Source organism: Bos taurus, chromosome 12 (assembly GCF_002263795.3).
Source record: "Bos taurus isolate L1 Dominette 01449 registration number 42190680 breed Hereford chromosome 12, ARS-UCD2.0, whole genome shotgun sequence".
Taxonomy (NCBI): Eukaryota; Metazoa; Chordata; class Mammalia; order Artiodactyla; family Bovidae; genus Bos; species Bos taurus.
The window spans coordinates 67998623-68013583 of record NC_037339.1 but is presented as its reverse complement, the minus strand read 5'-3'; the positions used below and the strand labels follow the sequence as shown (position 1 = coordinate 68013583).

Sequence of the window (14961 nt, the reverse complement as noted above, 5' to 3'; positions counted from 1 at the left end):
GCTGTACTTATTGAAAATAGGAAGGTAAATGGCCACCTTCTTATATGATACAGTCCTCTTTCATATAATAAAGAACACATAACCAACAAAGATGCCTAAAATCCAGATGAGAAATCAAGATCTCTGAGAAAGTGGGACCAGAGGCAGAGATGCAAAATGAACACTTTGGATCAAGAGACTCCAACAATCATGCAAAATGACTCAGAATAGGAAGCTACTAAAAATAAAGCCCCTCAAAGCACCATCAGGTTCATCCAGGAATATAAAAAAAAAGTGGTAAGGGAACAAATGGAAAACTGCCCTCATGAATGTACCAGCATTCCTGAAAGATGACTTGGCAGGATCGCTTTTGTGGGATAAAAAGATAAATCATACAATTGCATGGATGACCTTCATGAAATTGCTCAAAGTGCAGAAATTATAATGGTGACTAATTTTTATAATTTTTTAAGACAACTCTTCAGAAACTAAGCTCACCAGATCCCATTTATATTTTGGAAAAAAAAAAAGCTGAAAGCTTCCTTTCTCTCCCATCCCAGCCTAATGCAACTATAATGAAATGCACTGTAGTTAAAGAATTCATCACCCCCATGTCAGATCAAATCTTAGCAAAATCAATGTCCTGTCAAACCAACTGACATAAGACCCTTAAATACATTAGAACAATTTAGAACATACCCGTAAAGAGAGAGACAGAGAGAGAGAGAGAAAGCAAGAAAGAGAGAGTGGTTTTTTTAATAGGAGAAACACATCTGGGTTTAATAATTATAAATCCAAAGATATTGAAAGTCATTGATAGACGAATACAGGAAGTACCTGACTCAGTCTTGTTGAATAGCTTTACTCATTATAAAAAAAAAAAAAATCAATACCCCAAAAATCTACCTTAAGTCTAATATTTTTATTTAAAGGAATATATATTATGTAACATGGGCTTCCCCAGTGGTTCAGTGGTAAAGAACCTGCCTGAGACACAGGTTTGATCCCTGGGTCAGGAAGTCTGCAGGAGGGCATGGCAACCTACTCCATTATTCTTGCCTAGAGAATCCCACGGACAGAACTGCCTGGCGGGCTATAGTCCATAGGGTGGCAAAGAGTGGGACACGACTAAAGTGACTGAGCTTGCACGCAAGCACAAGGTGAATACTGCCCTGGGATTATTCCTACTTAATTTTGGAGCACAACCTTATAAAAGCACTAAGAGCTGTTTTCTAAAGATACAGGTCAAAGTCAGAGCAGCAGGTCACCCTCCCCTGCTTTCTGTAACACAGAATAACGTGTCTCAATTTGCTTCAATTTGAAGTAATACTGTACATTATAGTTCCTCAAGAACAGAGCCCCTTCAGGGCTCCTAAAAGTCACTGGATTTATAATCTGTAAATCAAGGCCAACTCCCAAGTCCTCACTAGTTGTACTCAAGGGAACAATAGTCACAGCATCATATCTAAATAAAGAGTTACTTTTATATACATCCGCACATACAGTTGAACACAGAGTGAGAGAAAGAGGAAGAATGTGAAAACACTGAAATATACTTGCAACAGTACAAGTCCCTTTCATTTCCGCAGAAAATGTCACATAATCTTGATTTTAGAACCTGGAGGACTAATCTAAGAGACATTGGCACATCCAATTTAAAGCAGCCACCAAGAATATTTTATGTACTACAGAGAGAGAAAGAAAAAAAACAAGACAAACGTAGTAAGATTTTTCTGAACCAGCTTTGTTGTGCATTGATTGGAAAGGATGGAGGAAATGAATGGCTGTTCTGTTTCTGTCGGGCAATTTCCTAAGACCAAGGCACCCAAGAAAGGGTCGCTACAATTTGAAAGTCTGGTTTACAAGGAGCCATAGGAAGGGGCATTCATTTCATAGAGCACTGACAACACCTCACTACCCAAGAATATTATCTTTATCGTTCTCATTATTCATTCAGTTGAAAAAGTCAGATTGCTTTTGAAAATCTTTCTGAGGCTCCAATGGGAAAATCCAACACTGCATCCTAGTCGTACTTATTTTTGCTCATTGTGCTTTCTAATACAAAATGTTTATTTAACAAACAGAATATAGAAATGAAGTCAATTGCTTATAACCAGGAAATCAATGAAGGGTCAGAACCTTCTGTCAGACGATTTCAACTACAATATAAAATGCAGTTACTTACGTTACAGGAAATGTACATTCTAAAATAAAGGAGTCCACATCAACTGGCACTTAAAACAAGTCTGTCCTCTTAAAAAGTGACGTTCTATTTCAAATACTTTTAAATGACATTTAATGACTTCAAGGCAAATCCCTAGATGGAAACTGAAGACGAGCTATGGTGTGACAAAAGCTGACTTAGAATCACTCTAATAATGAAAATGTAAGCCAAAATCATTCCAAATAAATCTCACAGGCAAACTGCAAATGCCAAACAGCTCTTTGTTAACTCAGGTTTTTCCAAGCTGTCAAGAGTGCTCATGGCTTTCCTAAAAATAGACACAGGTATAAATGTTTAAGAAGGAAAGAAAAGCTTCCACTTAGAGAAAATGTTTTCCATATAGAATCAAGAATCTCGCCTCGAAAAGCACACCCAGCACAAGGAGAAGGAAAAGCTGCCACCTACCGTCAAACTTCTTGTGTCTGGACACGAACGTGGTGCGCACAAAGTGGCTGGTCTCCTCCACCAGGTTTTCAAACTCCAGTTTGCTCTGTTGACTGAGCTTGTCTTCCATTTCCGTGGTGCAGCACGTGTACTCTTGAGGACAGATTCTTAAGTGTTCTCCTGCAAGAAGGAAGGGAATGTCAGCACAGAATGATCAGGCCTTCAGGGTGTTTGTTTTTCTGGCATTTCCCTCAAATACTGGGGTCCCTGTTTCACCAGCCCCTCAGCCCTCTCCACGGACTTTTATCTGGGCCTTGGGGTGCCTACCATTCCAAATACTCCAGACTCAAGTTGAACCCAAACCCACTGTCTGATAGCCTCTGCCCTCCCCAATAAATTCATGTGTTGAATCCTAAGCCCCAGGGCGACGATGTTAGGAGATAGGGCCTTCAGGAAGTGTTTAGGTCATGAATGGGATTGGTACCCACACTCAAGACCTACAGATGAGTCCCCCAAGAGATCAAGCTTGCTCTTTCTGTCCCATGAGAACAGAGCCAAAAGATGGGGTCTTGAATCAAGGAGTAGACCCTTATCAGACACTGAATCCACCAGTGATGTGATCTTAAACTATCCAGCCTCTGGAAATACGAGAAGTAAATGTTTGCTATTTATCAGCCAGAAGGAAATGGCAACCCACTCCAGTACTCTTGCTGGGAAATCCGATGGACAGAGGAGCCTGGTAGGCTACAGTCCGTGGGATCGCAAAGAGTCAGACACGACTGAGCAACTTCACTTTCACTTCTCACATTCATGCATTGGAGAAGGAAATGGCAACCCACTCCAGTGTTCTTGCCTGGAGAATCCCAGGGACGGGGGAGCCTGGTGGGCTGCCGTCTATGGGGTCACACAGAGTCGGACACTACTGAAGCAACTTAGAAGCAACAGCAACAGTTTATGATATGTCGTAGCACCCAAAGTGATGAAGAGACCTGACATTTAGTTCCAGCCCCCATCACATAAGTAGAGGTACGTTAAAGACCTCAGAAGACCACAAGGTCCCTGCTTTTATTTGAAATGTACTGAGTAACAACAGGTGAAAAGAGATGCAACACAGTTATAAGTGTGCTTATCTTTAGAAACCTCGAGTGAGGCAAGAAACAGTCAGCCCACCACCATAGACTGTTAGACGGTGGGGGCAAGAAAAGATGGCAATCACTCACTGAGTTCTGTTTCTGCCCGTTCGACCGCCAGAATGCATCAGCCTTCCTCCCTGTGAAAGTAAGTGTGATTTTACTGGCAGGTCTCCTATGCCACGCGTTCCCTTGGTTGACATTCCTTGTCAGAGAGAAATGTCTCCTGCAAGGAGAAAGGCGCCAATGGGTTTAATTAATGCTTATGTCGTAGGGAAATGTAAAGTAAGAGCTAATGAAAGTCTTGGGTTTAATTTGATAGATTTATCTCTGGATATACTGGGCCGCTTCTTTTGACAATATTGCTTTCTTCAGTGCTATTCACAAGTGGAAGCCAAACCCTTGCTTGCTTCATGAAATTAAAATGGTCTGTTATTGCATAAAATGTGAATTTCCAATTGATTCAGCTCTGTTAGTGTCAAAAATGTTTAAGAGAGCCAGTGGAGGGAAGAAGGAAAATCCACCCAACATTTTGCTAAATAAAACCAACAAATTGCCCCTGTGATTAAAATCACGATAGGGCATGGAGAAACCAAATGAACAGAGTACTTGATGTGGTGATTAAAATTCATTTATAATGTTTAACAGTACTTATATAAAATTATGCCCCGTGTGAAGTATAGGGTGCCTGTCTCATGGTTCTTCATGAAGTTGGATGCTTTCATGCCTACTTAAAACAACCCCAGAATAAAAAAAGGATCACAGGTCTGCATTAAAGTTAGAACTTATATAATTCCTGAAAGGGAAGGAGACCATAAAATGTTATGAATATCTTTTTTAAAAAGGAAGGAACATGCAGTGTACTTGAGAATGATAAACATCAAATTCAAGATCACAGTTTCCTCCCAGGAGGAATTAGGATTTGAGAGCAATGCCCAAATACTTTTATCTGTAATCTTTTATTTCATAAGTTGCTAGATATTTACATGGTGTTTATTATATTACTATCATTACTTTTCTGCACATTTCAAATATCTTCTAATAAAAGCTTCACAGTATGTTATGAAAAAGTTATACCAGATAGGAAGGCAGGGGGTACATATGCATAAAGACAAAACAAACTGCTCTGCACATTCAGAATCCAGCCTGGCACTCACAGCCAGCTCACCATAGTCTATTACATGTAAACAAGGTCACAGAACACCCATCTCAGACCAGATCATTCTGACACCATGATGACATGAGACAAAGGAAGACCACATAAACATTTTGTCTAAACACACAAAAACAAGGTGATTGTGCCATCCAAAAGTACCAAAAATCTCCTCTCACTGCAAGATGAGCACCCGTACGTTTACATTTATCCTTTTATTGATTGATCTTCACCATAGTCACCCCCCTTGCTGGTCACGTTGGTTAAGATACTTTACTATGGAATTACCTCTACTTTCTGAGAGCATCCGACCTAGGGTGAAGTGCTGCTTCTTGGAGCACTTCCCCCACATCATCCACCAAAATCCAAATCCTATAAAAGAATCTGTTAAAGTCCCTCTTGGGCTTTCCAGGTGGCACTAATGGTAAAGAACCCGCTTGCCAATGCAGAGACACAAGAGGCGTGGGTTTGATCCCTGGGTCGGGAAGAACACCTGGAGGAGGGCATGGAACCCACTCTAGTATTCCTGCCTGGAGAATTTCACAGACAGAGCAGCCTGGGGGCTACAGTTCATAGGGTCTCAAAGAGTCAAGTATAACTGAGGCGACTAGGCAGACATGCCTACAAGGTCCCTCTAACTAAAAAATCCTGAGGTTCTCTATGGTGTATTCTTGCTTGCTGCATTGAGTGATAACTCATTCGACACAGGTGTGTTCCTGATGGGCTCTGATTTGAAGGGGCAAACCATTCCAAAAGGGGGTGGGATAGAATATGAAAATTTTGAAATTTTTCCCCTAGTGCTTCTGATACTCATATCCCACTAAGAAGCATAATTCTAGAGTTGAAGAGACTGGGAAGGAATAAGTGTGGCAAATGGTCCACAAATCACTAATTTTCTTTTTTAAAATATCAAAACTAACTGATAAGAACAACACTGTTTCCAGATCAAATAGATATTTAAGATTAACAACTTTGCAGAATGTTCATTTCTCTAACCTGTTATAAAACACTGAAAAAAAAACTCTATTCCATTTCTACTCTAATCTGCACAATTGAAACATGCATTTCTCAGGATTTAGTAGTACATTGGGACTGCGTTCTATTTCTGAATCATTACAAGTGAGTTTACAACAAAAGGCATGGGACTTCTGGTGAAAAACTGACCAAAAGAAAATAAACATTTCGTGACCTGAGGGTAATAGTTGTATTGGGGATATTTGTGAAAGAAACGTTATGGATCTACATTCATGAAATTAAAATGGATTGGTGGTCTTCTGATTTCTAATCGCAACAAGAAAATCAGTATTTTATCTCAGGTGATAAATAAAAAGAGAAAGGTGCTTCTTAGCGGGGTCAATTTAAACCAAACCTATTCTGTGTGTGTGTATAGGGCCATGAAGATATATGTAGGAAGTTGACTTACTAATGCAAAGCAGGGTGAGATTTTTTTTAAATCTTAGTGTCCTTAAGAAGGTAACTGATGTCTCCTCCTTTGTTCCTGGCAGGAAAAAAAAAAAAAACTAAAGAGATGGAAAGACAGAGATATATAAATTAGAAAAAGTGAAGATATGGGGAAATCACCAGAATCTTGAAGAATCATGCTACAGGAAGAGTGAATCTTTTATGCAAAGTGCCTGTTAGAGAACCTAGGAAGAGACCACGATGATGTCCCCAAACAAACAGAACCAGAAGTCATGAAACATGCAGTCCATTGAGACTAAGCCTTGCTTCCTTCCTAACACAGCACTGGAGAAGAAGGTTGTGGAGGAATTAAATTCTTAATAGCTCCTCTCTCCCCCTCATCTGAGGCCACTGATCACTGTGAAAACAACTGATGACTTTGAATGGCCAAGAAGACTTAGGACAATTGGCTAATTTTGTTTTGAGTTTTGACCCTACAACAGGGTCAAACATAGCCCCTGGGCCATATCCAGCCTGCCATCTGTATTGATAAGACCTGTAAGAAAAATTATTTTTTAAAAAATTTAAAAAATGTTATGTGCTATGTGATACTTTATGAAACCCCAATTTAACTGTCCATAAATAAAGTTTTATTGGATAACAGTCCCACCCACTCATTCATACCTTGTTTATGGCTGCTGTAGTGTTAGAAGAGCAGAGGAGTTATGAGAGAGACCATAGGTCTGTAACACCTGAAGCAATGACTTTCTGAAATCAGACATGACAGCTACTTGGCTGGATAAAGAATTACTTCTCACAATTTCTCCAAAGAGCAAGAATATGAAATTTTTCTCAGCCTACATACTTCCTGACACTTACAGTATTTTTTATTAATAAGATTAACAGGGTTTCTTCCCAAGTTGTAATTTATGAGGGTGAAAAAATCTGTTGTCCTTTTAGAGTTTTCCACCCACCTTACTTTCTCAGATCCCCTTAGGTTCTCTACATGTTACCTATTCCATAACTAGATACAATATTTAGCTCAACTGGAGCACCACCAGGCACCTCCAAGATCACTAATAATAAAGATACTAAATAGATGGTTCCAGAAGGTCAGGATAAGAGACAATAATGGCAGAAAATGTAAGGTTGAAACTTTGATGAGTGTGCCTTGACATATCAAACACGTATTGAAAATCTCCTCTGTGCAAATCATGATGATAGGTTCACATCCAGGAAGATTAGACGCAAGGTCAGACAATCAGTTTACACATGTGCTTGTTTTCTTAGGGCCTCTGAAGTTCATGCTAGTGAATTCCCAAGTCCCTGAATTTTTACAGAAATAGTCATTAGCTCTAAAATAAATATTGGTATTACTCAGCCATAGAAAAGAATGAAGTAAAAAAAAACATAGAAAAGAATGAAGTAATGATATCTGCAGTGGAAAGGATGGACCTAGAATTGTCATATTGAGTGAAGTCAGAGAAAGACAAGTATCACATGATATTACTTATATGTGGAATCTTAAAAAAAAAAAAAAAAAGGTACAAATGAACTTATCTATAAAACCGAAAAAGAGTTACAGATATAGAAGACCAATGGTTACCAAGGGCTAAGAGGTGAGGTAGAGATAAACTGGAAGGTTGAGGCTGCTATATACACACTACTATATATAAAATAGATGACTAATAAGGACCTATAGTGTAAGACAGAGAATTCCACTCAATACTCTTTAATGACCTATATTGGAAGAGAATCTAAAAAGAGCAGATATATGTATATGCATGACTGATTCACTTTGCTCATTTCACACCTGGAACGGACACACCATTGTAAACCAACTATACTCCAATAAAAATTAAAACACACACACACCCAAAGAAGAAATTTAAGCTGGAATTTTATTATAACCAAAATAAATAAGGGGAATGGTAAATGTGAAAGAAGGGAGTTCCACTGGAAGACAGAGGATGAGCAAAGGCTCTGGGACATAAACGCACACCATAAATTGTCATCTGTTTTCCAAGACAGAAGAGATGGGGCTGTTCCTCCCTCTACACACTCCTTTCAACTACGTGTCACCCTTTCTTTACAAAGTCTTTCCATGAATGCCAGCCCAGGAGTTCGTTTTCACTCCAAGATGCTGGATGACAGCAGAAATGTGACGCTTGCCAGATGGAGCTCCCTCCAGGGAGGGCCCAGCGTCTGAAAGCCTCCAGGAATAGACCTGGTGAGTGGCACGGTGGGAAAGAGCAGGAGACAGGAGGACCTCATTAACCACAGACGCCGGCCTCTGTGGGTCAGTGACCAGAGACTCACTGCCCTCGGAGGTGACACATGGGGACCGCAGGATGCCCACCCCAAATAAACAAACAACAAAAATGCAATGACTGAATGAGTCACATTTCACAGCCTACAGACAGGCAAACACTTGGTTTTACAGAGCTTGGGAGTATGGAGGGAAATTACTACCCTGACACTTCCTAGAAGGCAAGTAGGAGGCAGGGAGGCTCACGAGGGAGGGACTATATATATATAGTTATGACTGGTTCACATAGTTGTATGGCAGAAACCAACACAACATTGTAGAGCAATTATTTTACAATTAAAAAAAAAAAACAGAATAAAAGCAAGCTGAAGATTATTTTAAGAAAGAAAGTAGGTAGGAAATCAAAAAAACTCAAAAATACAAAGAAGATGGCAAGAGCTCACAATGCAAAGCACGTCAACGTCTGAATCTATAAATTCCATTTGATTAGAGTGCGATATTTGTCTTAGACTTGGCCCTCTTCAGAGCATGTGTTCTATGCCAAAGTTCTCTCATCCTTGAACTATTAGAATCCCCACAGTCAATTAGCTATGTCTGGTACCCAGATAGAGTCTCCTCATCATTTGATATGTCACCTCAAATAACCATTCATTTTATTCATCTGGTGCCTGGTAAGTTGACTGGAGCAAAGAATCGAAGGAAACAGGTTTAGGAAAGTTAAGAGTAAGTGAACTTTTAGCTGAATTTCTGATAGCTAAGAAAATTTAAATTGGAGTTAATAGTCCTGGACTGTTTTTAGTATTATAAAGTTCCTCTATGAGCTAATCAGAAGTGGCAGAATTTAGAAAAGTAGTATTTTTCAAATCTATGTTCCAGTTCATTTCTTTAAATTCAAATTCCCCAGACCTCCAAATAAGCACTTCTTAAACATTTTTCAGTGTGAAAGGTTATTATAAATGATCCTTTCATGTCTTGCGGGCTGCTTTTCTTTCACAAAGTTATTCGGTGCCATGATCAGAAATTTTAAACTTTCACACAACATGTGAGAAATTCATGTTCTACTTCAGTGGATCTTATCACTCAAAGAAGCTACAATCATGTCCTCCTTCATGTTTTTGACTTCCTGATAAAGACTTTGACTACCAGTTCCCTTCGTTATAAAATTTTCACTCTGCATGCTGTAAAAATAATTCTTTGAGTGGTACCCATGAGTTGTTTAAATCTGTTCCAAGAATTGCATAAATAGGATTTCAAACATAATGCTCTTAAGTTGTAAAGATCCCACCCTCATGGATCTTGTGCCAATGTTTCTGGCCTTTATCGTTTCCTTGCATTAGTTATTTCAGAAAAGCTGATGATCTGGGGCTGAAGTGAGGGCAAAGAATAAAAATGTGGTCAAAATTAGCCAAGAGTAAGGAGTTTGGGGGACAGAGAGCGGGCAGTGCTTGAATCAGGATGGTCTCAGAGAGTACGCAGTAGCTGGAGTAGGAAAAGCTATCTTTGCTTTTTCTCACATCTTACCTTGACTTGATATATAATAAAAATTATTAACCTTGTCAATAGTTTGATCTTTTCATACTGTTCATGGGCATATATATTGTCACCCTGCTTATTTAACTTATATGCACAGTACTTCATGCGAAATGCTAAGCTGGATAAAACACAAGCTGGAATCAAGATTGCTGGGAGAAATATCAGTAACCTCACATATGCAGATGACACCATCCTTATGGCAGAAAGCAAAGAGAAACTAAAGAGCCTCTTGATGAAGGTGAAAGAGGAGAGTGAAAAAGTTGGCTTAACACTCAACATTCATGAAACAAAGATCATGGCATCCAATCCCATCACTTCATGGCAAATAGATGGGGAAACAATGGAAACAGAGACAGACTTTTTTCTTGGGCTCCAAAATCATTGCATATGGTGATTGCAGCCATGAAATTAAAAGACACTTGCTTCTTGGAAGAAAAGCTATGACCAACCTAGACAGCATATTAAAAAGCAGAGACATTACTTTGCCAACAAAGGTCCATCTAGTCAAGGCTATGGTTTTCCCAGTAATCATGTAGGGATGTGAGAGTTGGACTACAAAGAAAGCTGAGTGCTGAACAATTGATGCTCTGAACTGTGGTGTTGGAGAAGACTCTTGAGAGTCCCTTGGACTGCAAGGAAATCAAACCAGTCAACCCTAAAGGAAATCAGTCCTGAATATTCATTGGAAGGACTGATGCTGAAACTGAAACTCCAATCCTTTGGCCACCTGATGCGAAGAACTGACTCAATGGGAAAGACCTTGATGCTTGGAAAATTGAAAGGAGGAGAAGGGTATGACAGAGGATGAGATGGTTGGATAACATCATCGACTCTATGAACACTGAGTCTGAGCAAGCTGAGGAGATGGTTAAGGACAGGGAAGCCTGGAGTGCTGTAGTCCACGGGTCACAAAGAGTCAGACATGACTGAGCAACTAAACTGAACTGAATAGATGGATGAGATTTAAATAGAAGGGGTTTCTCTTTATCTTAAAATGATTACATCTTTTTAAATTCATACATGTAAGACTTTGAAACATTTAATGAAAGCACTGTCCTAATACAAATGATTGTCAATATTTGTAAGTGAAGATAGACAAAGGTGTATACACACACACAAGAATACATAGCATAACCTTTTCCAGTATTTAAAGAGAGCAAAGAATAGAAAGATTTCAGAAAATAACTGAATTGCTGGCAAGTTTTCATCTTCTGCATAGGCAACAGCTCAACAAAATTGTGGTTAAATTTCACAGGGACAACAGCAAATCTGAATGACGAGGTAATTCCATGATTCAAAATACAGCACAAAACACCCACTCAACTTCCTACAACATTTCAACAAAAAGTTAATGAGAAGCAAATATAAAATATAATCTCAAAGCTAATGGATGAATCAGAGTTTCATAGTTAATGATCCTAAACCCATAGGTGGAAGGGTACTTAATAACAGTGAGTGTTTTTGGCATCTAGGTCACAGTAAAAGGTAAGAGGTGAATTATCGTGCTGTGTCTTGAGTCTTTTGAGCCTCTTCTAATCATATCCCTGTATTTTGTTGTTGAAGGATTAATAGAATCAGAAAAACATTAGAGTGAGAAATGATCAAAAGGCAGTACCCCCCTGAGAGGGGTACCAAAATTGAGTTGGGGAAAGATGGACAGTGGAAAATTAATGAGCATGCTATCCCAAGAGATGCACCTTCTGCTACACAGCCAGTCTGATCAACTCAGCAATCTTCCAAGGGGACCTTTCCTTTCTCACTCCTCTGTGTATTACACTCACCAGGTTGTAGTCTCAATATAAAATATTAGTACAGAAAGTAGTCACACTGATAATAAAATCTCAACATCCAAAAGTTAATTTTTTAGTCTCTAGATTGTTCTCTAAGAAGGAAATCCAGTAAAGAAATCTTGATCTAATTATTTCTGCACTTCAAAATCAAACTGAAAGTTATCTAAGTATGGAAAACTTCAGTTATAATCTGTAAGTGTCTGAGAACAAGATAAGCAAAAAGCCAAATCAAGGTTTTGGACTCCTCATGCCTTCATGTCCACTCTTTGATGTACACTTATCTTTTTTCTTACATTTTCTATGTATTGGATTTTCATATGGCTACTCAGTTCTTTAGGATATAAATGCATTTTAATTATTTGAATTTTAACAAGAAGTAAAATAGTATTTCTTCTAGTCTAGGAGTGTCACAGAAAATTACAGTTTTGTGTCAATGTGGCTAGGCTATGGTACCCAGTAATTTAACGAAACATTAATCTAGGTGTTGCTGTAAAGGTATTTTGTAGATGTGGTTAAGATGTGTGATTTTAAGTAGAGGAGATTACTCTCCATACTGTGGGTGGGCCTCATCCAATCGATTGAAAGCCCTCATGGGCAAAAATTGAGGTTTCCTTGAGAAGAAGAAATTCTGCCTTAAGACTGAAGCATCAACTCTGAGTTTTCAGTCTGCCTGCCTACCCTACAGATTTCAGAACTGCCGGCTCCACAGTCACATCACTCTCCCTGTGTATATGCAAAAATACATATACATGTAGGTGATACACAATGTTGAGAATCATTGCTTATTCTTTTTTTCCCTTCTCAGTGCCCATCAATCCCAGTATCAGAGATACACAGGGCCAGTGTTTTTTGATAACTGTTTAACAAGCAACTCTAGGTTTCGACGGGGAGTTCTAATTTACAGTTTGGCAATGACCATGGTATAAATACTCTCACCACAAGCAATTTCTAGTTATCAAAATGATGCCCCTGAATTTCCAGTTGGGAATAGACACCATCACATAACACTTCTTCCTTACAGATACAAAGATATCAAGAATGTAACTAATAATGAAATGATTAGAAAGTGATATAATTAATTTAATTGTAAATTTATACAATGTGATTTGTTTTTCACAGCGTTCAGTATTTTTTATACCTACATTTGAAATAGCTCTACATAAAATGAGTTAAATACCAAGTAACAAAGTTAAAAATAAAAATGAAAACTCCTTTTTATACAAGTAACTAAATTAACTGATACAGGACAAGCAACTCAGTACTTTGGTATAGCAGCCCAAACTGACTAAGAAGGGAGCATGTGAGCTTGGAGTCTCCAAGAGCCATGTGGAGGCTCTATGAAGAGGAAACAGCAGATTCCTGATGCCGTTTGATCTCTTGTACCAAGCTGTGTTTGAAAACCCAAATTCTCCCACATTAGTCAATCATATAACAATGTGGTTTTTAAATAATGACTGCACTTAACAACAGGTTCACAAAATTCCTGTAAAATTAAGTGCACTCGCATTGGCTGGAATGTGCCACTTCTGGGTGCACCACGGCCTGAAGCTCAAGTACTGTGTGTTGTTGCCTGGCTTCTTCTTTCAATTACTTGAGCTTCCCTGGTGGCTCAGACAGTAAAGAATCCACCTGCAATGTAGGAGACCTGGGTTCCATCCTTGGGTCGGGAAGATCCCCTGGAGATGGGAATGGCTACCCATTCCAGTAATTTTTCCTGGAAAATTCCATGGACAGAGGAGCCTGGTGGACTATAGTCCTTGGTGTCACAGAGTAGGACATGACTAAGGGACTAACACTTTCACTTTTCACTTCAATTCCTTAGGTCCTCAAATTCAATGAAAATGATCCTAGACCAATGGAATCTGCCATTTCTACAACCCACATTGGAATCTAACGGCCAAATACCTACTTGCCTCAAAAGAAAACTGGTTCTCCCCAGCCATGTCTAGCTACTAACATACAGTAAAGAATTTCCCGAAGAGGCGAGAAAGGGTGAAATAGAGTAGTTATTTCAGGAGTGGGGACCTTGGCTAAACTGTGTGCTTAAAGGAAAAGTCAACATGAGTCATAAGCAGGGATAATGTCATGGAAGGGTGAACCAAGGTAACTGACCCACATTTTGCAATTTTCATTCCCAGACAGTGGCTGCTATTCCAGGGCACAGGGAATAGCAGAGTTGAGAAGGAAGCTGTTCCCCTATGGTACTGTTATAAAAACCTAAGGTTCACTATCCCATAGTATCTGCTCATGCCCACTGTTGTTACATCCCTAACCAGTCATTATGAGCCTGTCTTATTTACCTTTGTGGTACTCATTGCCCTAGCATAGCTTTTCGGAGAAGGCCATGGCAACCCACTCCAGTACTCTTGCCTGGAAAATCCCATGGACAGAGGAGCCTGGTAGGCTGCAGTCCATGGGATCGCAGAGTCGGACACGACTGAGCGACTTCACTTTCACTTTTCACTTTCATGCATTGGAGAAGGAAATGGCAACCCACTCCAGTATTCTCGCCTGGAAAATCCCAAGGACAGGGAAGCCTGGTGGGCTGCAGTCTATGGGGTCACACAGAGTCAGACACGACTGAAGCGACTTAGCAGCAGCAGCAGCATCATAGCATTTAGCACATGGGACGTTCCGTAACAAATGGTGAGTGCATTTGACTCTTCTGTTCTTTTCAGTCATTCATCCATTCATTCACTTATTCAGTTACCATTTATTACATACAATTAACAGGTTAAGTACTATGCCCGGTGCTAAGGGATAAGAAGAGAGTGCTTAAGAAGCTTGGAGTCAAAAAAAAAAAAAGAAGCTTAGAGTCCAGCATGGAAAGATGCATCTATGTATTACGACTACCTTACCAATAGGCATAAGATCTAAAAAAGCACATAATTCTCACCATTCACGCACTTCCCAGACTCTAAGCAGAGCATTACTAACAGAAACTCTTTAATTGGAACTCGCCTACATAGTCTCTAGGCAAGCAGCAGAAGTCCCGCCTATCTTTCATGTTTCAATAGCAAGCAGGGACATCCAAGGAAAGGTTTCTCCTGTTTCTCTCACTTCACCCCGGCTTGCATATCTTTCAAACCACAGGACCT

The 14961-nt window shown here is 39.5% G+C and overlaps 1 protein-coding gene across 2 annotated transcripts in view; it reads right to left on the bottom strand.

The window, feature by feature from the left end:
• Window positions 1-14961, bottom strand: part of GPC6 (glypican 6) — a 1231564-nt gene that overhangs the window by 920226 nt on the left and 296377 nt on the right. The window contains exons 1-2 of one of the 2 annotated variants that reach the window (XM_059892082.1): window positions 3808-3901; window positions 2609-2767 (exon numbers count right to left, since the gene is read on the bottom strand). In XM_059892082.1, the coding sequence (XP_059748065.1) occupies window positions 2609-2717 (109 nt within the window). In that variant the 5' untranslated portion in view covers window positions 2718-2767; window positions 3808-3901. Of the gene's footprint in view, window positions 1-2608; window positions 2768-3807; window positions 3902-14961 lie in introns of those variants that run through there. The other variant, NM_001081730.2, reaches the window with a different exon arrangement.